The following is a 23,990-nucleotide window of genomic DNA, read 5'->3' on the forward strand; positions in this document are numbered from 1 at the left end:
CCCAATAGTACTTTCCTGAGGTTTCATTGCCAAAATATTACCCCCTTCTTCAGTTGTGCATTATTTCTTAATAATCAATAAATGACTTGCAAAGTGAAATTTCACACTGTAACCAAGGGGAAAAGCAGAATACTAAAAGGTACTTACATTGGTCTTTTTCCAGCTAACCTAGCCACAACATCCATGAGGTATGCTGGAAGCCAGTGTTGTAACAGAACAGCTATGGTGTTGAGTGTCTTGTGCTGGGTGAACTGGAGGTTGGGGTACCAAACAACATCATTCATTGCGTTTCTGCGTAGCGCTAACATGCCATGTTGATTAATCTCGTCCCATCGCACTGGCCGTTCCATACCAGATACGCAGTTATAAACCTTGATGTTATTCTGACTGCAATAAAGTAAGTACAATAAAAATATACAAGAAATTTCTGTTGTAAAAGTATTATTTTCTTCATTTATTACATAGCCTACTCCTGTGTCTGCACAAAATCCCTGACACTCCATTCCGAAGAGAAGAATGAAGAACTGCTGTTCCCAGTACTAATAGATTGGCACAAGCGCAAATGCTTCCCCAGGTTCTTAGAAGCCACTGAATTACTTGTTGCTTATACTGACTGGTTTGCAGTTCAGTTTTCCACAGATCTGGATTCTGGATTACCTTATCTTCCTCATTCACTCATGAATCGTTCATTACCATTCATTCGTATTTTTTCATATTCCTTCTATTCTGTGTAGAGTACGTACTAATCTAGAAATTAGGCACTTTGGCAATTCTTCTGCTAGGTTTGTAACTTTGTACTGGCAGTGTTGGAAGGCAGTAGTTCATAGGTTCCTCATAAGGTACCCTGTTCTGCTTCAGTTCGCAAGCATCTGGTAAGAGTTCCTAACTTTTCTAAATGAGTTAGTGATGTTCGAGTGTTCTTTCTATAGTGATGATTTTCTGCAACTGGCCACTGGCTCATTTCCATTCTCATTTACCCTAGGTTTAAGCATTTACCATTAGCATTTTGTTCAAGTGTTTGTCTAAGTATCAGGAAAGAGTATAGAGTAAGTTGTTTACTATAATGTTTACTCACTTTGCTACAGAGTTTAAAGTTCCTACTTTTTGCAACTTCCATCTTTTTTCCTGTATTTTTTAATTATTGTTTATCTGTGTCAGCGGTGGTATACGTTAGCCTATATTATATGCAATTTCCATTATTAATTTGTTAGTCTTGTGATGTGAAGCAGCCCTTTCTTATTGCGTACTTAACCGTTATAAGGGCTACAGCAACTATACATATTCTGTTTTTGATTTGCCTTCTATGTTGTTACTGGCAACACTCCTGAGGATATTTACTTGAGTTGTGAATTATTACATAGATATGATTTGCCAGGTATGCTACATAGTAGTTTTATAGGATCAACAACATCAAATGGAAAATTTAATAGCTTACTTCTACTGATCTCACCATCATGAACAATTCTCTCTACTTTTACCTTTGTGGGGTCAGGCTTGAAGTGTGTTCTCTTCATTCTCATCTATCCTGTTGTGCACTTTCCGCCTGGGCTTTTATTTATAATTTTCTTACTGATTTCCTAGACCTTCCAATGGTCTTTGTCCAGCTACTTCCATATCTACTAATTCTGGCTTCTCTTCGTTCCCTCTAATAACCGGTTCAATTAATCTCAATTCTCTTATGTCTATCTACTCTCCTGCCACAGGACACATCTCTCCAACACTTCCTTGTTCATTATAAAATTTTCCATCTGCCCTCTGGCCATGAATCTGAAAATTCTGTGGTCAAACATTCTCAACATGTACCCCATTATGCCTATGTTTCAGCTGCACAGATTTGTATAGGCCTTATGTACACCTACGATAAGTCTTTGAACTCAATGCTAATAAGCTATTTATTTACCAGTTGTCTATCCATCTACGTCAATTTTATGCTAAGGCCTGTAATTCCCCTGCAGCACTGTTCCCCGCCCCTCTTCCCCCTTGCTCTTGTACATTTCATGCACTGAAAATATCTTAGCTCCACCTACATTTTGTAATCCTGAGCATCTCTCGTAATACCACCAGTTTTATTCAGTACACGGTATCAAGTTCACCAGCCCCCCTCCCATTCCTCTTCCACAGCAGCCACTATACTTTTCTGGCTGTACTTTTTTCTTTGCTTTCTTTCCAGTCATCATAAGCTTTGTTTTGCTTGCTTTGGTTTTCAGTCCTCTTCACTCCTTTCTGCTTCCCTGTCTTTTCAAGAGTTCTACAATTTATTCCTCAGAGCCTAACACTATTTTGCCTGCATATAGCAGAACAAAAGCTCCTTTTTTATTCCTTTGGATTTTCCTCCGTTACTATGAAAACCAGTATGTACTATACGGATCAAAGATGATCCTCGATGGACATCACCGATCATCTCAAATTCTTCTTTCACACTTTCAACAGTCTTCACTCTAGGTATTGTGTTCAAGTTTACTATATCCTTTTTAAAACTGTATAAAATTTTAGATTGCATCTTTACTAATTTGAATTTCCCTATAAGGATTAGGAGAATCCCTCACTAGCTATTTTGTGATTTCTTCATAAGTAGAGTACAAAACTTAAATACTTCTGAATAATTTTGGTCTCTTCACTAGCAATATTAGCAAGTTGACCTAATTCTTGATAAACATTCAATACTATTCTTAGTTGTGTAGGGGAATACGAGCATGTGGTGTATCTAACTAAAATTCTGTTCAAATATGAATTACATCATGACATCTACTCAGAAAAATAACAATTTGTCAGAAATTGTACTTTTCCGAACTATACAAACCTGAGGTCCTTTAACAATAGGAAGGTACTTTGCGGCAGCTGAACCGGTCGTAAGCTTTGAACAAGGGGGTTCGGTAGTTAACTACTTGTCCCGCAGTTGGCGGTCAGCTCAACTGCGAGGAGAGGAGTCACTTTGCTTTAGACCCAGGAAAACGCAGAGAAGGGTGGCATGAGGTGGGACTATATGTAAAGGACCTCAGGTTTGTATAGTTAGGAAAAATAAAATTTTTGACAAATTGTTATTTGTTCCGGTACGTATACAAACTCTCGGTCCTTTAACAATAGTAAGACTCACTTATTGGTGGGTGGAATCTGAGTCTTATGAACAGACTGGTGTTCGTCCTACCTTGGTTCCCTCCCTGGTCGTAAGAGCAAAGGGAGGGATCCTAGCCTCTGCCCAGCTGATCGGGGTGTGCACCGCAGGATCTATTATCAGACCTCTGGACCAAATTTATAAGAGGGAGGCCAGCGTACCTCTTATAAATAGCAACAAATGCAAGAACTAGTTCCTACTTCAAAAGCCAAGATGAAGTCATGGGTTTGTCTCTTGTTGGCTTCCACTTCCCCTCTTGTTAGGGAGTGGTGGATAAAAACTCCTATCCCTAATGAAAGGGATAGGATGGAGCTCAGTTGTGTAGTTTACCTGCATCGGCCTCCTGTTCAGCGTAGTGATGACCGCGGCCCTCTGCCCACAGGTAGAGGATAAGAACGAAGGAGGAAGAGAAGCCAGTCACACTCTTTCACTCACCCATTCATGCAGTCACACAAGGATGCGATGCTGTTCTGTCTGCTCAGGTGCTGGGTAGACTACACAACTTGTTGAGCAGCCACCACGGGTTCCAAGGAAAAAGTGTCCAAGGACCTGTGGGTAATATCCCGAAGGTAGAAGGAAGTAAAGGTTATTCTGGTTGGCCCAAACCCCTGCCTTCAGAACCTGCGCCAGGGAGAAGTTCTTGCGGAACGCAAAGGTTGGACCAATACCTCTCACTTCGTGGGCTCTTGGACGAAGGGTACGGGTGTTGTCACTACCATCCGCGTCGTACGCCCTCCTGATCACCTCACGTAGCCAGAAAGAAAGAGTGTTCTTGGAAACTTCTTTCTTGGTAACCTCAACGCTAACGAAGAGGCGTCGACACTCAGGCGCCTGAGGTGTTGAGTTCTCTTCAGATAGCGCCGTAGCGCCCTCACAGGACAAAGCAGCATCTCATCTGTATCATCATCAGTAAAGTCCTTCAAGGAGGGGATCGTGAAAGACTCGAACCGGTCATCAGGGACCGAAGGATTCTGAGTCTTCGCTATGAAGTTCGGGACGAAATCGAGCATCACAGATCCCCACCCCCTGAAAATGCTTGACATTGTAGGAAAGACCATGAAGTTCCCCTACTCTCTTCGCCGATGCCAGGGCCAGCAAGAAGAGGGTCTTGAGGGTCAGATCCCTGTCTGACGACTCTCAGAGTGGCTCAAAGGGTCTGCAAGTCAAACTCCTAAGGACGAGAGTCACATCCCACCCCAGGGGCCTGAGTTCCCTGGGTGGGCAAGACTTCTCGAAGCTCTTCATCAGGAGGGAGATCTTGAAGGAAGAAGAGCTGTCCACACCTCGCAGTTTAAGGACTAGTGCCAGGGCGACTCTGTATCCTTTAACTGCAGAGACGGAGAGGAGCTTCTCTCGGCGAAGAAAAAGGAGAAAATCCGCTACCTGCTGAAGAGTGGCTCTGAGAGGAGAGAGACCCCATCCACGACACCAACCACAGAAGACGGCCCACTTCCCTTGGTATACAGCTGCAGAGGACTGTCTGAGGTATCCAGCCATCTCTGTTGCTGCGCTGCAAGAAAAGCCTCTCGCTCGCAAGAGATGGTGGATAACAGTCAGCCATGAAGACACAGGGACTCAACCGACCGGTGGTACTAAGAGGTTGTGCCAGGGGGGAATCTCCCTCGGTGCTTCAGCGAGGAGAGGTAGCAGGTCCGGGTACCAAACAGCTTGAGGCCATTTGGGGGCCACCAGGATCATCCGGAGATTTGAGGTCAGCGCCCTGCTGATCACCTTGCGAATCAGACAGAACGGGGGAAAGGCGTAAACGAAGAGGTTGTCCCACAGGTGTTGAAGAGCGTCCTCTGCAGCTGCCCATGGGTCCGGCACAGCTGAGTAGAAAACCTGGAGTTTTCTGTTGTGCTGGGTGGCAAACAGGTCTACGTGGACGCCCCCACAGGTTGAAGAGTCTTTCCGCCACATCTGGGTGTAGAGACCACTCAGTTCCTATCACCGATCCTGACGACTGAGCTTGTCTGCTACCACATTCCTCTTGCCTGGAATGTAGCGGGCTGACAGCTCTACTGAGTGTGCCACGGCCCACTCGTGCACCTGCAACGTCAACTGGTGCAGCAGAAGGGACATAAGGCCCCCCTGCTTGTTGACGTACGCCACTACCGTGGTGTTGTCGCTCATCAACACCACTGAGTGTCCCATCAGACGATCCCGGAACTCTTGGAGAGCGAAGAATGCTGCCAGCTCCAGGACGTTGATATGAAGGTGCTTGTCCTGATGATCCCACACACACGCAGCCAGCAACTCCTCTAGGTGTGCGCCCCATCCCTCGGTCGATGCGTCTGAGAACAGCAACATCTCTGGGGGGGGGGGTGCGGAGAAGCACTCATCTTATGAGGTTCCCGTCATCCAGCCACCAGGCTAGGTCCTGCCTCACCTCCTCCGTGAGGGACACGGGGAAGAAAGGCGGGTCTCTTGCCTGTGACCAACACTCCTTTAGCCTCCACTGAAGAGACCACAGGTGAAGACGTCCGTGAGGAACTAACTTCTCGAGAGACGACAGGTGACCGATCACGACCTGCCACAGCTGAGCTGGCTGCTCCTGTCAAGACAGGAACTGTCTTGTTGTCTCCCTGACCCTGGTGATCCGCGAGTCTGCAGGGAAGACTCGCCCTGCTACCGTATCGATCAGCATGCCCAGGTACTTCATCCTCTGCTTGGGCTCGAGGACCGACTTCTCGTAATTCACTACGATCCCTAGATCGCGGCAGAATTCAAGGAGTCGGTCCCTGTCCTGTAGCAACTGCGAGTGGGAGCTCCCCAGGACTAGCCAATCGTCGAGATACCTCAGAAGACGTATCCCTACCAAGTGGGCCCAAGTCCACACCAGCGTGAACATTCGCGTGAACACCTGTGGGGCAGTTGAGAGACCGAAACAAAGTGCCCTGAATTGGTAGACCGCCCCGTTGAGGATGAAGCGGAGGTACTTCCTGGAGGATTGATGGATGGGCATCTGGAAATATGCATCCTTCAGATCCACAGAAAGCATGAAGTCGTTCTCCCTGATGGAATCGAGCACTGAACGTGCTGTTTCCATCGTGAACCGAGTCTGGCGAACGAATCGGTTCAAGGGAGAGAGATCTATCACTGGGCGCCAGCCCCCCGAGGACTTCTCCACCAGGAAAAGTCGACAGTAGAAGCCAAGCGACTGATCCCATACGATCTCCACAGCATGTTTGCTCAGCATGGCTTCTACTTCCTGCCGAGCGCTACGTCCTTGGTCGAACCAGGAACATACGTCTGAAGATGGACAGGGTTGGAGGTGAGGGGTGGCCGAGACTCGAAGGGTAGTAAATATCCCTCCCGAAGAACGTTCACTATCCAGGTCTCTGCTCTGTAGCGCTGCCATGTTGCCCAATGGCTCACCAGGCATCCCCCCACTTCTGGCAGCAGATGAGGGGGAACGCCGTCCCTAGCGTTTCCCACCTCTCTTCGGCTTCTTCTTCCCAGATCCTCCTCGAGAGAAGGACTAGGAGGAGGGCTGGTTACAGTCGCTCCTTACCGAAGAAGTCGAAGGCAGAGTCTTTCCTCTGGGCTTCAACAAAGCAATCGTCTTAGCCACAGAGGAAGCGCTAGCTAAACTCTTTGGATTAGCTGCAGTCGCTCGAGGTTGCCCAGCCACCTTAAAGACTGCCTGGTGGACCAGACGGTCACTGTCATCAGTGCGCCGTTGTTCCACCGCAGCATCCACCATCTCTAGGGAAGAGAGAGGAGGAACTCCTCACCGGTCTGTTGCGAAGACCCAATGCCACTTCTCGCCCAGCCGCCCTGGTCACTCAGGTGAGGACAGCGTCCCTACACCGAAGAACCAGGTTGGCTCACAGGTTAGCTGTCTGGTGGGCCAGGTAGGAGATGGCCCTACCTCCAGACTGGCACAGTCTCACAAAAGCTGGGTCCCCTTCAGGACTGATGTTCCCCAAGGCCGCAGTTTTCAACAATGTGAGGGACCACAGGTCGAGCCAGGAGACTGCTTGGAATGCTGCCATAGCGGCAGATTCCAAGGCAAGTGCCTCCTGCTGCGAGAACCAGAGGTTCTCCAACAGGAGCTGCTGCAGAGACACCCCCGGAGTTACCCTGGGTTAACCTGTTTGGGCGGCAGAGGATCTTCTGAAGGCACGTAGAATCTCCTCTGTCGTGGTAGAGGCAGGGGAAGGAGCTTGGATGACCTACCGGACCGAAGCGAACCTTCCTGTCGGGAGACAAGAGCGTCCACCTGGCTCAGCACACTGTCAGCCAAGGCTGATCGTGGCAGACCCACCGTCATCCTGGGTCCGTTTTTGGGACCCCAGAACGACTCCAAACCCGATGTGGGCTCGGACGGTGGGAGCGGCGATCCTTCCGAGGTTGTTGTGCCGAAGAATCAGCGCAATAACCTCTGAAAACGACCTTTGGATCTCGGGAGTGACTGCATCCAGCGAGAACGCCTCCCGAGAACCTCCTCCTTCCACAGGGGGAACCACAACAGACCTCTCATGGTCTCCTCCTGCCACTTGCGCATACAATCTGGTCGATCCGAGGACCGTGCCAGGTTCGTAGGGCGTCGTGGCGGGATTGCGAGGAGTGCACCCCTCGCGATCAATCCTGATCGCCTCGCTCTTCCCAGTGTAGCCCGAGGAAGTTGAAGGGATAGGAGAGGAAGCCTTGACGCTCACCCCCCACCCACCGGCAGAACCAGTGTGCTGAGGGGGCTGCAGGCCTAGTCGAGCAGCTGGACTGAGAACAGCAGCGACAGTCCCGAGCGTCAGAAGAGCTGCTGCTAGTCCCCCTCTCCACCCGATCCCGGTGGGAGCGGCGGTCAGGGGACCGGCAGAGTCCGCTGTCACAGCGGGAGCGAGGCCTGTCCTCACGGTGTGCCATGTCGCTTGGACCAGCCGAAGCTGGTTTAGGCGACAGAGGGGACCGCTTCCTTGCCTCAGCCCACGGACGGTCTGGGATCGTTGCGTCAACCCTGAGTACCTGTGGCTTGCTACGAGAGCAATCGCTGGCCTGGTGGGAGTCACCTGGATGACTCCCACCAGTCTTCCGCCCCGTGCCTGGATCCTGGCGCCGAGCGGACTCGGTTGCCTGGGTCTTGGCTGCACGGTCACCGGTGGGCGACCGTATACTCGGTACCTCTCGCGAACGAGAGGCCAAGACGGTACCTGGCGCTGAGGCAGAGCCTCTGGCACCAGGCGAGGAGGTATCGGTGTTAGCTGGTGCTCCTCTGGTCCCCATCTTCTTCTTCCTTGCAGAAGGAGAGACGGGCCCCATTCCCGAAGGAACAGGAGGACCAGCGGAAGCCCCAACCTTCCCACCGGAGTGGGAAGGACTCTTAGAAGTCTCAAAGCGAGCCTTCTTATGGGGGGAGGAGGCGACCTTCTTCTTCTTAGGCTGTGGGGCCTTAGAAGTTGAAGGGGAAGCGGCGGCAGACGACAACAAAGAAGACGATGAAGACGACGATAACACCTTCCTCCTCTTCTTCTTCTTCTTCGTCAGCTTCTTCAGGACCATTGTCAGGTCTTCCATCCAGGACGGAGCCGGGGCAGTTGCCAAAGCAACAGGGCCCGGCTACACCTGTCCGGAAGGACCTGGGGTGGGAGCAGCAACACCATGAGCAGGAACGACGGCAGCAGGAACTGGAACTGGAGCGGCAGCGTGGACAGGAACAGGAGGTCGGGCAGGAACTAGCGGCATCCTATGCACAGGTGGCAGGTCCAGCGGAGAGCTCTTGGGACACCGGAAGTCAGGGGCTGAGGCGAGAGCGGCAAAACCAGGTGGCGGCGTCACAGCGGGCATCCTCACCTCCGTCAGCATTGTCTGCACAGCGGCTGTCAGGGTCACCGTGGCTACGTGCTGTGTGCACACCAGGTGCGGACGTGCAGCGTAGCCAGGCGTGGATACCGTCGTTGTAGTGGTGGTGGTCGAGCCGTGGGTAACCGGCGCAGACCCCCTCACCAGGTGACTCAGGAGCCCCTGAATCGTCGGTGTCCCCTGAAGCCCCAGCGAATACCAGGCCCGGCTGAGATCGTCACCCGTGGCAAGCAAACCTGAAGAAGAGAACAGAGTCGGGTTAGGAAAGGGGGGGGGGTTACCCCTCGCCCGGGGGGGACAGATCCCACCCCGAGCAAACAGAAGACCCCGAATACAGCTGGATGTCGGGGTACCTCACATCCCCTCTACACTCGACTGATCGAGTGAAGAGAAGGAACGAGATACCTCCCCCGAAGGGGAAGGAGCCATACGAGAGAGCTGAGATAGAGGGAAGAAAGAGTGAGACGTGTCTGTGACCAGGGAAGCAACCAGAGAATCCTCCAACGACTCCCTGGCCGGCTTACGCAGCTTCTTCCTCCACCCATAGCGCTCTCACTGCTCCTCTGACCAAGAAACACATACAATCTCACCCTCTACACCGAGTAAAAAACAACTATGAGGGTCGAACACCAGGGCACAATCTGCAGCTGATGGGGGGGGGGGGGGGGGAGGGGGGGGGGGGGGGGGGGGGGGGGGGGGGGGGGGGGGGGGGGGGGGGGGGGGGGGGGGGGGGGGGGGGGGGGGGGGGGGGGGGGGGGGGGGGGGGGGGGGGGGGGGGGGGGGGGGGGGGGGGGGGGGGGGGGGGGGGGGGGGGGGGGGGGGGGGGGGGGGGGGGGGGGGGGGGGGGGGGGGGTGCGAGGGTCTCTCCGGTTCTTGTGGGATTCCATAGTCAAGTTCAAACACTGAATGAAAACACGAAAAAAAAACACACGTACTTACGTATCCTTTTGCACAATCACACAGTAATAGAAAAAGCCAATAGAAAATCTTCACGCAGTGAAGCACACAAAGCATACGACAATAGTGGGCAGAGAGGCGAACAACACGTCTGTCTCCGTCGGCGGCCGAAAGCAAAGTGACTCCTCTCCTCGCAGTCGAGCTGACCGCCAACTGTGGGACAAGCAGTTAACTACCAAACCCCCTTGTTCGAAGCTTACGACCGGTTCAGCTGCCGCTAAGTACCTTCCTATTGTTAAAGGACCGAGGATTTGTATACGTACCGGAACAATATTAAGTATCAAGTACAGAGATCTTTAAAAAACAACAGAATATGCAATTCATTATTTTTTTTTAATTACTGTACCTCTGGGTTGCAGTATGATATGCAGTGACTATGAGTAAGTTGATAGGAATATCAACAGGAATGAGATCAGCAACCAAATCGCCACGGCAGTGTAGAGTTCTCAACATTCCCTTTCCAGCTCCGACAATAAGGCCAGTTGGACCATTCAGGTTGTCCACCCACCCAGGTAATGGTTCACGCCACGCAGCTGCAACTATATTCCAAGCAAAAAAAAAGAAAGATATTAATATCATTATTCATGACAGGATGAGTTAGTTTCTGGATATGTACACTCCTACTACATGTACTTCCACCTTGCTAGTTACATGTGTCCCAAAGATTGCTTCAAATAGGTATTAAACATACGTAATCATACTTAGTAACTGTTACGCCAGTGAAGTGCCCTTCAAGGTGTGGCCCTGCAGGACATCTTTTTTGACAAAGTGAGGCTGATACATAAGAGCATAACCAGTAACCAGTACAATAGAGAACTGTTAACTATTTTCTAGCACCTTACATATCTGGATCTAAATGTTTTCCCATCAGGTGAATTATATCAAATAGTTTCCAAACTCAAAATTCCCTTGAGACTTGTTAATCAATTACTTCAGCTACTAAAACAGGCAGTCCCTGCGTCAGGCGGTCTAGTCGTAAGTCGATCCGATCTTATGATGGTTTTTAAAAATATTCATATAAAATTCGTCTCTGACTCAGGCAAAAATCCGAAGTTAAGGCGATGTTAGGTTGGGTACTATACTCTGTTTTTTTCCATCTATCCATCCGCCTGTGGTGTTTGCGCATGGTAATGCTGCATCCCGGGCTTTAAATAATATCCTATTTCGAATATTGACGGTGTAATTCGCATACAGTAAATTATTAAAACACTTTTCAGTTGCAAATGTACACCCAGATATCCTTTTAGTTACCTAAAACTTACACAGTGTAAATATTTAAAGCCTAGGATGCAGTGTTACCATGCGCAGATGGACAGATGGAAAAAAACAGAGTATAGTTTCTGGTCTCCCTCCTGTAAATTTTTTAAAGTTAGGATCCAACTGGAGTAATACCTTAGCAACGGATCTCTACCTTAACTTGGGGGCTGCCTGTGTTTCACAATAAATATTTTACCTGCAATCTTGAAACTTGTAACACTTACCAATCGATGGCCGTACAATAGCCAAAGGCAGTGATCCAGCCTCTTGAACCAACACATGTTCGGCCAAGGCTTTCGTGTATGTGTACGTATTTGGGCGAAGGCCAATTAACCTGTTGAAAAGATACAGATTACCATAAGAAGCCTTCTATTAACTAATGCAAAACTGTAGAAAACTAGAAATGACAAAAACCTGGTGCCACGTAAACATAACTCAAAAGGGATAAAATGTACTAAAAATTGCGGTAACAACTTGAATCTAAAGCCAAAATGCATTCAAAGGGTTACACAGCGCAACAAAATTCTTGAATTCAAGGGAGTCTCAAAAACATATTTAAATCAGCAAGATACTTGCGATATTTCTAACTACACAGCAGACTCTATTGTAACCAATAATCATCTTCCATATTATAATACAGGCAGTCCCCAGTTATCGGCAGGGGTTCCGTTCTGAGAAGCAAAAACCGCCATTAACCGAAACTCTGCGATTTATGGCGCCATAAGCGCCAAGCTTCCGTTAATGGTGCCGATAACCAGTTAATGGTGCCTCTGTAGGTATGTTATGGCGCCACAACTCTAACATCAGCACCTTATGGCGCCAATAACCAAAACTCGGCCCCTCGTGGCGCCATAAATTACCAATTTTATGGCACTAGAAGCGCCATAAAACCGGATCGCCATTAACAGAGTCCACCGACAACCGGGGAATGCCTGTTGTATAAAATACACAAAAATCAACAATAGGAAAACTTGACCCACTATGGTTTATACTACATTCCTCATACACAAGACCTCAGAGAAAAACATTTGGTCAAATTTGGTCAAACAACTTCTCCAAAATGTAAATTACTTATATTAAACAGGAATAGTACACTTCAACATATAAATGAAAGATCTGAAAGTGATCATCCAACTAAAACTACATAGAAACTAAGACGGAAGCTTTACAGCAGAACACCTTTGATTAACATCCTAAGAAATACCTGTCGTTAAAAAAATTCAGCTGAATTGACCAGTAAACCCTACGCTTTTAACAATTTCCTTCCACTTCCTTCAGCATGACACACAAAAGAAAAGTAACTTTGGCTTCAAAAAAGGATTAGGTGCTACAGAAATGTCAGATAAAAACATAATTAAGAATCCCTAACCTAACTATGTAATGCCATGTTATCACAATCAGGTACTGTTCAGTCTTCTGAGACAATATTCATGTTCAACACTCTATTAATAATCACCTAGGAATTTCTACGTAATGATCATACAATTTTTGTCCTTTTACCAAATAGTAGGACTTTTTTAATATAATGACTTGATAGAAATTGTCTACTCATCGTATGAGCCAATACATACTATACTAGTAATGGCTTTTGCATAACACATACCTAGATGAAAACTAACACTTCAGAGTAAAATAAGACTGGCATAGTACTTCAAATGACCGAACTTCTGCAAAATGCCTTATTAATTCTACATCAATAGGAGTATCGCCTGCATAAAAAGAAACATGGAAGAGGAAAGGAGACATGCAGAATAAACAAGGAAACAACATACGAAACACATACTGTACCTCGGGGTAAGGTAATTAAAAGTTTCGTCGTCCATCCAGTCCACAAGTTGAATAAGTTTATAAGGGTCAATAGGAGGAGGATAAACAATTTCTTTCACTTCACCCCTATCACAGTTACAGTAAGCAGTGGATATGTGGACTACAGCCTGTAAAATGTTCTCAATATGAGTCATCTTTGCTGAAGTGCTTTTCCTTGACATAAGATAATTTCAAATGGTTTCAGGAGTTTTCTAATTTGACAGAATGACCAATAATGTATGGTATTGTACTTTCAAAACAATTTGATGGATCAACATTAGTAATAAAAATACAAATCATAATTACTATTACGTATTATTATTATTATTATTACTATTGACAAAAAGCTACTAAACATTCCCTTCCAAATGATAAGGAAGAGAGGCAAATGTTAGATGAGATCTATGAATCAATCTTTTTTCTTGTTATATACAAAACTATTATTTACATTATCATTATTATTATCATTATCATAAGTGAACACAATAACAAGCAAAGTATAAAATATATTACATTATCATTACAAAAATGGTGCAAATGCTTACATAAGAAGAATACACAGACCCAAAAGGTTATGAACTTGCAGAGCAAGATTTCAAAAGAAAAAGCCTCATCACTGGAGATAAGCAGAGAAAAGTGAAATACAATACACAGAGATGAAATGGAATAATGAGTTTGGGCCTGAGTTTTAGCACAATGACCTATCAGATAATTTTGGGATGATTAATATTAATACTTCAGTTTGTACTACAGGCAGTCCCAGGGTTATGGTGGTTTTGGGTTTCAGTGTTCAGACTTTACGACACTTGGCTCACAGTGACGTTTAACCAATTTTACAGTAACGTAAGTAGTTTTACGGGGCCATACCCGGTTTTACAGCACTGTAACCAGGTTTTACAGCATTTACCCCGCCATAACCGTCACTTATTCATGTTATCATTATGATGTTCCAGTTTATGGTGTTTTTTTAAGTTACAATGTACAACCATGAACAGAATCCCACCGTAAACCTGAGACTGCCTGTAAATAGTTCAGGTAAAAAAAAAAAAAAAAAAAAAAAAGAATTTAGTGAGTAGTATAGCAAAATGTAAACTGCTACAGATGAGATGAAAATCAGAAAATTTAGGCAATGATGCAGCACATCTCTCTGCAATATCACACAGTCTCTTGAACTTTAGAGTACTGTACCAGCACCAACAGTACCATTTTATAGTTCCATAAGTGAATAAAACTCATGATGTCCAGTAGCAGAACTAGTAAATTGTGAAAATTAAAGAAACATGTGTGGTGTACCAACAGCTATGTTGGAAATGCTCAAGTGAAGTAGAACTTACAACAGAAACTGGCCAAGCAGTGTACTTTCCGAAGGTGTAAAACATGGTTAGTGCTACTGAGAAAAATGAAATCATCACCTTGAGCAATCTTGTATAACAACTGATAACGCCAGCAGGCAGCTGACATCCATAAAGGGGAATAATATTTCCACAATGGTAAAATAAAAGATATTTGAAGCATGTTATGTACTATATCAATACTACACATCACAGTCATCATTGTGTACATACAGAGTTCTCTACAGAGTGAATTGCAAAGTTGGAGCACAAGACTGTTTAAACAAGATTGTTTTTAATTGGTAAAGTCTTAATTGTGTTGAGCTAGACTATGAAATTTATGCTTACAAGCCAAGCATTGAAGCAGCAAGATCATTCTAAATTTTGTGCAAGAAATGTTACAATTTCTTGAAAAAAATTTAAATGTGCTGCACTGTAACTTTATCTGGCAAACATTACATTACAATAACTTCCTTCCCTCCTGATTCTGCATTAGAAAGCTGTGTGTAAAATCTGTACAGCCAGTGTGCATTAAATTTCAGCATCATAATACCATTGACCACACAACTTTTATGCTGAGCCATTCCTGATCTTTATTAATGACTGTTCAAACAGCATGGTTACTGTATATCTAAAATACTGGATATGCATGTGCACATAACAAATCAATTACAAGCATGGACAACTGAGGAAAATACATTTGTGGAATTTCACACACTCCCTTACAAAGTTAGCAACAAGTTTTCTATTAAGTCTCTACTGTGCTTACTAATAGTTATGACAAAATCATAGAAATGATTATCTTTGTATTGTATATTGACGTACACCGTAATATATTTTAGAATTAAGTCTGGGTGGCTGAAGTTCAATAAGTGCAAAACACTTGGAAAAAGCCAATCATGAAATCTTCTTTAAGGGCTTGACATCTGGCACTACAGTTTGTATGTTCTTTACTACCATCCCCTAAAATTATACAATTTACTACTAGTTCCTCGTTGGACGAGTGGTTTTCACACTTGGCTACCAATTCGGTGGTCCAAAGTTTGATTCTCGGCTCGGCCAACACGGAATCAGAGGAATTTATTTCTGCTGATAGAAATTCATTTCTCGACATAATGTGGTTCAGATCCCACAATAAGCTGTAGACCCGTTGCTAGGTGACAAATTGGTTCCTAGCCACATAAAAATATCTAATCCTTCGGGCCAGCCTTAAGAGAGCTGTTTATCAGCTCAGTGGTCTGGTTAAACTAAGATATACTTAACTTTAACTGCACCATACTGCTTAGTTTTAAATAATTCTGAAGAAGCTATCACTGCATATTTAACAGTCCTGGATTATATGTGACTTTTTTTAGAGAGTAATACCAAATTAAACAAATAAAGGCACTTGATATGGTACTTGTGGAAGATAGCTAAGGATATTTTACTGTTCTGGATGCTGCAATGGTCAGAGCAAACAGCTCATAATGAGGAGGATATGATATCCCAGTTGGTAATGGAAGGCACAGGGGATTAAAGACAAGTTGGACAATGGAAGGACATCCCTCTGGAGGTCCTACACAGAAATCAACAGTATGGCCAGACTGAGGTGACACGACTCTCAATGGCATTTCATGATCTGACCACAGTGACAGTGTCTAAAAGAGTAAGGTTAAGATTGTACATTAAGTCACAAAGATGGAACAATGAATGTTGTTATGGATATTGGTAGATTGTAAGTGGATGGTTGGTACAGGTGTATGGGAGTAGAATGACAGGTGAATGAAAGTGAACATAAAGAAGGAAGAAAGGCAGCAGGACTAGTACTGCTCCGGCATGAGACAGGAGAGGAAAGGAGGGACTTGTCAAACAAAGTTGGATCATAAAAGGATTGTCATGACGACTCTTCTTCTAATATGTTGAATGTAAATGAAGAATAAATAATACTGAAATGTCGAGACAAACTGAGTTATTAGTAAAAATGGATAAAAAAAAGGTTTAAATGACGAGAAATAAGAGCACAAAGACGATATGGTATGAAGTTAGCTTAGATGATCAGAAATGAAGGGCTTCATCACCCAAAGGACACGTGACAGCTTAAAATAGAGGCAAGCTTCACTGTATTTCAGTGGAATCAATGTAATGCTGCTGAGCATTTTGAGATATGGATAGCAACAGAAAATAAGAATTATACTGTGATATAACCTCTTTTTTGTTATATTTCTAGAGCCAGCCCTTATTAGGGATAATTGCTTCTTGGCTAAATGATGCACACATATAGTACATAGTATGTCATCATTCCCTGTGAACCATTCAATAATATAAAAGAAAAAAAATAATACCAGGATTAAAAGTTCAACAATGCATAACAAAAAACACACCACTAATTTCTCCATCTTGTGGCAGAGTTCGATCAGTCGTTTCGTGCCCAAGACATTCATCTGGAGAGACAGTTTCAGGGGATCGTCAAACTTGACAGTTGCAGCCGCGTGAAACACGACAGACACAGACGCGGCGAGTGTCGCAGCATCAGCCGCCGAGATGCCTAGGCCGGGAAGCGTGATGTCTCCCTGGATGGGCGTCAGCTTCTTCAGTACCTCGGGCGATGTTCCCCGTAAGTGGTCAAATAACTGGAAATCAAATTTCGTTTGAATTCATGACACGTGACATCCTCACAATAGCGTCGGACAACTAGAAATCGCACGGAGATTTGAATTCAAATGGTGGATCACAACCACGACAAGCAATTGAACAATTCCACTTTACAGCCATTCACATAACTGTTAACATCAAACAATTGAAAATTAATTTAGATTCCAATTCAAACAACCGGATATTAATATGAATTATGGTTGAAATTCATATCAACTATTAAAAACTACAAATTAAATGTTCATTTAGAATAACTGATGTTACTCATACTGGTATTTGGTGCAAAAGGTCAAACTAAAAATCAAATTGCATTTCAACCCTAACAGCTACTGACAAACATCACGACTGATGAGACAACTGGAATTAAATCAAAATTTAATTCTAACAAATGTTGGTATGCATCCAAAATTAATGGTAAACCATCTAAAATTACATTACATTCAAAACAATATGAATCCATTTTTATTTTGAAAAACATAAACTGTTAAAAAGTTTAAATATCAATTAGTATATTCCTTCTAAACAAATGATAAACCATACAAGCTCATTATGAAAAAACCCTGTCACCACATACAGGAGATGTTCAAAACAATTGCACAGAGTTTTATGTAGATAAAATGTTAAAAATTTCATTTTCTACCTAGAGAGTTCAAAATAAAAATCCTAAAAACACTTCTAGAGGCATCACATTTTTTTTTTAAACATGCATGACGCCATTAAAATACTGTTTCTCTCTCTCTCTCTCTAATATATATATATATATATATATATATATATATATATATATATATATATATATGTGTGTGTGTGTGTGTGTGACTGGTAAAAATGTTCTGTTACAACAGAATTCCATCTATTAATAAGAGGGACCTATAAAAATGCCAAAAAATATAAAATGTAAGTCTCTGAAATGTAGTACTACTTAGGTACTTTCTATAATTTGGCTTTTTTATGGTCTCCTTTTATTATTATTATTATTATTATTATTATTATTATTATTATTATTATTATTATTATTATTATTATTATTATATAGATAGATAGATAGATTCATGGCTGCATCTCCACTTAGTTCACTTAACTCATCAAGATGTCAGGCGAGCACCTGATTGACCCCCTTTCAACACGAGATACGAATGAAAAAATAAACCAGCAAGAATCCCTTGTTATCTCATCCTTGTCAGCAACACTGATAAGAACGAAGCCAAGCCCCCCCAACTCACCTTGGAATTCAAGAGCTCCTCCAACCTCGCCTTAATGTCGTTCTTTGCCTTTGGTCTCATCAGGAGGTATATCGTGGCTACGTCGGGGCATGACCTCAGCAGCTTCTCCACCAGGACTTTGCCCATGAATCCCGTGGCTCCAGTGATAAGGATGCACCGCTCGTTGTAGAAATCGGACACGGCACTCGCACTCATTTTGGCCGGCTTGGTCTTCAAGTTCACGAAGTATTAAAAAAAATATATAGGTATATATATATTCAGTTCTGATATTTCTCGACCGTGGATCGAGACTCGAGGTGAGCTCAAAAAGGGGAAACTATAGCTGACGAAAACTTTCGTTTGTTTACTTGTTTTTTTTACACCACCAAAGCGTCCAAGTCTCCTTTATGGATACGTCATTGCAACGAACGAAGCGTATAGCTCGGTCTCACGCGGATTCCATGACGACAGACACGCTAATCATCAGCTGGAAAACGTCATGACACCACCATTTGAAACCGTTGCGTAAATGGCTCACACATTAACGGTTTTATAGCTCCTGTCTGTCAGGGGGAGAGAGGAAAGTTCTAAGCAAACACTTCAAGCCTATAGAGTGTATGATGTTTGTGCAATAGACGTGGAGTCAATGCGGTCTTCCTTCTTGACGTAATGACGACGAAACGATCACGAATGCTTCTGTTTTTTCTCTTTTATTTGAAGTTGCTTCTAAACTACGAACTGATGAAAGTAAAACTTTTTATTTTTTTTTACATGGAATCACTCGCTGCGCTGCTCTTTCGGAGTGAGAGAGAGTTTTCTGGAGTTTTTTTTACATGGAATCACTCGCTGCGCTGCTCTTTCGGAGTGAGAGAGAGTTCTGGAGGCGTTCGTTCAGAGAATGAATCGAAGGTATAGGAAGTGGCATGAAAAGGTTCCTATGGATATTAGTTGGGACGAGTGGTCCCGGCTGGAATGCAGGGCGATGATGATGATGATGATAATAATGACGATGATGAGAACGAGTCTTCACGCATCGAAAACCTCCGTCGGATCTTGGAAACTATCCCAGGAGTCGTCTTCTTCTTCTCTGTGGTCGCCGAGCTAGAGGGATATGTCATTGTCTGCCACAACGAAGCTGCCCTTCATGAGCAAGTCCACCTGGAATAGACAAGACACAGTTATCAAAACACTGCATTCAAAGAAAGATATTGTTTGCAAGATTACTGTTTTCACTACAAAAGTTTTTGAAGACCTCGGTTATTTACTTAAACACTGAGTGACTTACTGGTTTATCAATAAGAACCTCTTATCTACTCAAGTGATGATAAAAAAACTTATATAAATAATAAAAAGAGTCATACATATTACTGCACTGCAGGTATAACAAAAGGCAGGATAATAAATGAAATAAATCAAGCGATATCAGGCAGCGTCGATGACCAAAGCTAAAACAAAAAGAAAAAAAATAAGTTCTGCTCAGCGTTATTGTTGTGTCCCCTAAAAAAAGGCGAACGAATTAAGTTCGCTTCCCTCGCGAAATTAAAAAGCAAGCGAAATCCACTCACAACTAGCTCCGCCCCCACCGCAGGGACAGAAGAAGATCGCCGTTTCCCGGTCACGTGCGTACAGGTGATCGCTACTACACAGTTCAGTCTAGCGAGCAAGGTACGTGTCTAAATGACTCACTGGTTGCGACAATGGCAACCGAAGGAGAGAGAGAGACGCCTACAACGAGAGAACTGTCCCTCCTCCCCCAATCCTCTTCCTCACTTTGAATGGTACCAGCTAATCTGTGCATATACGAGACTTTTAAAAACAGGCCAAGACTCTCGACTGACAACGGCGGGGATTCTGAAGAAGAAAAAGAAGAAGAAGAAGAAGAAGGAGGAGAAAGACACTCCCTTGACCCAGACGGCAGACCCTGCTTGTCCCAGTGTGACTTGCTATCGGCAGACAGGTCGGCGACGATCGTGGATCATACTACTACTACGTATACAAGGTCGGCCAAGAGATCAGACAGGATTGTTGCTAAGTTATACATACGTATGCATGTCCTGTAACCCACATTCCCCTTTCGGCGTGTGTGTGTGTGTGTTGTACAGACGAGAAGCGTACAACCTAAATGTCAATCTTGATCAGTTGTTACCCCAGCGATTACATTTCTCTTTCAATTTTGAAGATAATGAACGAAAATTATTTATTGTTTAAACTAAGAATTATTCAAATAATTTACCGATAAAACTCAGAATTATTCAAAGAATTTATTGTTTACACTCAGAATTATACAAAGAATTTATCGTTTAAACTAAGAATTCAAACAATTTATCGTTTAAACTCAGAATTATACAAATAATTTATCGTTTAAACTAAGAATTATTCAAATAATTTATCGTTTAAACTCAGAATGATTCAAATAATTTATTGTTTAAACTCAGAATTATTCAAATAATTTATCGTTTAAACTAAGAATTGTTCAAATAATTTATTGTTTAAACTAAGAATTATTCAAATAACCTATTCTTTAAACTAAGAATGATTCAAATAATTTATTGTTTCGACTAGGAATTATCAAAATAATTTGCTAAAATAGGAATTATTCAAATAATTTATTGATTAAATTAGGAATTATTCAAATAATTCATTGTTAAAGCTAAGAATTATTCAAATAATTTATTGTTTAAACTCAGAATTATTCAAATAAGTTATTGTTTAAACTCAGAATGATTCAAATAATTTATTGTTTAAACTAAGAATTATTCAAATAATTTATTGTTTAAACTAAGAATTAATCAAATAATTCATTGTTTAAATTAAGAATTAATCAAATAATTTATTGTTTAAATTAAGAATTAATCAAATAATTCATTGTTTAAATTAAGTATTCAAGTTCGTTACAAACACATCTTATGAAGACGAACTGTCTCTCAGGAACACACACACACACACACACACACACACACACAATTCAACATTCCTTTTACGCAGGCGGATACATATTTGCCAACCTACAATATCTTACTCTCATTTCCAAAACGTGTGTATTATCTAATGAAAGTTTGTATTGAAGTATCATACAATTGTTTGTCTTGATTATTGATATCATGATCATCAATTGTATTTTTTTCAAAGGATACTGATTTTCATTAGAATCGTTTGCATCTGCAAGTCTATGTTTGGACGTTTGTGTATTACCGAATAATTAGGACAAACGTTTCCAATGAATGATTATAAAAATATGTCCCGAGTTCGAGTTCTTACTCAGATCTTCAAAACTGCTGAGGCTAGAGGGCTGCAAATTGGTATGATGATCATCCACCCTCCAATCATTAAGCTTACCAAATTGCAACTATCTAGCCCCAGTAGTTTTTATTTCATTTAAGGTTAAATTTAACCATGATCATGCGTCTGGAATGAACAGGCCGCCACCGGGCCGTGGCTGAAAGTTTCATGGGCCAAGGCTCATACAGAAAAGCAAACTCTTGCAGATATCTTGAATTGTATAAGTTATGTAATACTATTCTCTTTGCATTGGGTCATCTTATTAATATTAGAAGTGCTGGGTAAGGTCGGTAGCTGGACGGGTGCTCCCTCCCAAGAATTCTCGCAACTGTCGGTAAATTGCTATGTACATCATTCCAAAATACTTGTTGGAAACGGGGATAGGTTGCTCCTTTTGGAACCAATAATTATAAACGTTTGTCAAATAGAGAAAAAAAATCATGCATATGCAAGACTTGAACTCGGTAATTATAAACGTTTGTACAATAAAAAAAAATCATACATGTACAAGACTGAACCAAACAATTTTAAACGCTTGTCCAATAAAAAAATTATACATATGCAAGACTGAGCTCAATAATTATAAAGGTTTGTCATATTGAGAAAAAAATTATACATATGCAAGACTTGAACGCAGTAATTATAAAAGTTTGTCCAATAAAAAATCACACATGTACAAGACTTGACCTCAATATTTATAATTATTGAGTCTTGCATATGTTGTGTAATTTTTCTTTTAATGGACAAACGTTTATAATTATTAAGTTCAAGTCTTGCATATGTATGATTTTTGTATAAACCTTTCCCCAATAAAAAAAAAATCACACATATGCAAGACTTTAGCCCAATCATTTCAAAACGTTTGTCTACTCTTAAAAGAAAGAAAAAAAAAACCATACCTATGCAAAAGAGCTTTCGAAGCCATGGCACTTCAAGGTTAACGAGATAGCAGGGTCTAGACGAACCTGAACATAATAACCTGCGAGTCTCTTTCGAGTGCGGCCATATCCGAACGAACGGTCGTCGAATACAAATTAGAAGAGGAAAAGTGAAATGGCGTCATTGGCCCGAGGGTGGAAGGTGAAAGACGACCGCGGTCCTAATTCGAGTTTCATGATTCGGTTGTTGCACTTCGCGTTTGTTATTGGCGAAACGAGCAGAAGACAGACAGGGAATTCAGGCCAAGGGCGAAGCTCTGGCATCTATCTATAGATTAGGTCATTGCTGAAACGGAAATCTAGAGTCGATGGGTCTCTAAGGTGTAACAGGAGGAAAGACTTAAAGCAGTTGCGCTATACACACTAGGAGAGGGCTGACGAAACGAAGATGGAAGACAAGAGAATACGAACGGGGGTACAGTAAAAGGCATGACAGGGGTCGTTGCAGCTAACGGCACTACCCACTCCCCCCTACGAGGATTATGATCAGGGAATGACCCTGGCTTCCACCCGAACACCTGGATTACTTGGAAAGACTTTGTGGTAGATATTCAGACGGTCAATGGGTCAAGTCTTAATACAATCCATCGATCAGTCAATACGTAGCTTGGTTGGTGCGTTTTCGCGGAGGTATATCCAGACTTTCATTGTAATTATGGCTATAACTTCTGGGCTCCTTCGGCTGCCATATTGGAGAAAGTAACGAAAACGAGATGAACACAGCAAGCAATAAGAGACGCATTACACTCCACTCAGCTTCCACTGGCCGCCTCAGATGTGAATTACATTCACCGATGCTATGACAACTATAGAGATTTGGACAAGAGAGCAGCCGGGACCAACTGACCTTAGGGCTTTGTCACAGAGAGAAAACGACCACTTGCATGGCCTAAGGGCCTGCTGAGTCTATCAACAACAACAACAACAACAACCACTAGAAAAACGAAAAACAGCCACAAAAGCACACAACCAACCAACCAAGTCTGAATCCGCCTCGCTAGAACTTTTCAAAAGTACCTTCATGACCCAGAGAGCTTTAAAGGTCAAAGTGAACCCCCTCATCACGCCCAGTAGGTCAGGGTCAGGCACAGGCACGCATATATACCCAGTACCGGTATCGCCAAGAAAGGGCAAAAAAAAAAAAAGTTGGAAGAGTGCCTACGGGTGATCGGGTCACATGTTAGAGCGCGTACCGTACGCAAGGCATCAGCCAGGTGGGTATTGCGTCATTCTTTGCGATTTAGATGGTTCGTCGGTTCGTCGATGGAACTGCTATATCAGTGGTTCTTCAACTTTTTTTTTTATGACCACAACCCCCCCACCCCCCCTCTCTCTCTAAGAGTTGGGGTCCTTACCTCCACATCCCCAATTGCATCTATGAGTAAAATGATCTCCCAGATTTAAAGAAAGTGGTCTTCGTCATTAATACTTATGCTTATCAATACTTATATCAACAGCGATCAAATAAAAAAGGACACAAATTAAACGTGTTCATATATTCTCAGTTGCGAGTGAAAGCACAAAATAATCTAACAGAACCTTTGACTAAATTCAGTCAACCACACAAATCAAAATGTGCTAAAATCTACGGTCAAATAGAGCCTTGTTTCGCCAATTAAAGTTAAAATAAATAGGCTATATTTTATTAAAAAAAAATTTCTGCGCTGTTTCACAT

The 23,990-nt window shown here is 43.2% G+C and overlaps 1 protein-coding gene across 4 annotated transcripts in view; it reads right to left on the minus strand.

Annotated features, from left to right (window-relative positions):
* Positions 1 to 23,990, minus strand: part of LOC135199478 (putative fatty acyl-CoA reductase CG5065) — a 105,497-nt gene that overhangs the window by 9,461 nt on the left and 72,046 nt on the right. For all 4 annotated transcript variants that reach the window (XM_064227567.1, XM_064227568.1, XM_064227569.1 and 1 more), the window contains exons 2-7: positions 18,120 to 19,256; positions 16,626 to 16,874; positions 12,917 to 13,062; positions 11,353 to 11,462; positions 10,218 to 10,410; positions 148 to 387 (exon numbers count right to left, since the gene is read on the minus strand). In XM_064227567.1, the coding sequence (XP_064083637.1) occupies positions 148 to 387; positions 10,218 to 10,410; positions 11,353 to 11,462; positions 12,917 to 13,062; positions 16,626 to 16,874; positions 18,120 to 18,314 (1,133 nt within the window). In that variant the 5' untranslated portion in view covers positions 18,315 to 19,256. The remainder of the gene's footprint in view (positions 1 to 147; positions 388 to 10,217; positions 10,411 to 11,352; positions 11,463 to 12,916; positions 13,063 to 16,625; positions 16,875 to 18,119; positions 19,257 to 23,990) is intronic.

Source organism: Macrobrachium nipponense, chromosome 25, assembly GCF_015104395.2.
Source record: "Macrobrachium nipponense isolate FS-2020 chromosome 25, ASM1510439v2, whole genome shotgun sequence".
In the NCBI taxonomy this organism is placed as follows: Eukaryota; Metazoa; Arthropoda; class Malacostraca; order Decapoda; family Palaemonidae; genus Macrobrachium; species Macrobrachium nipponense.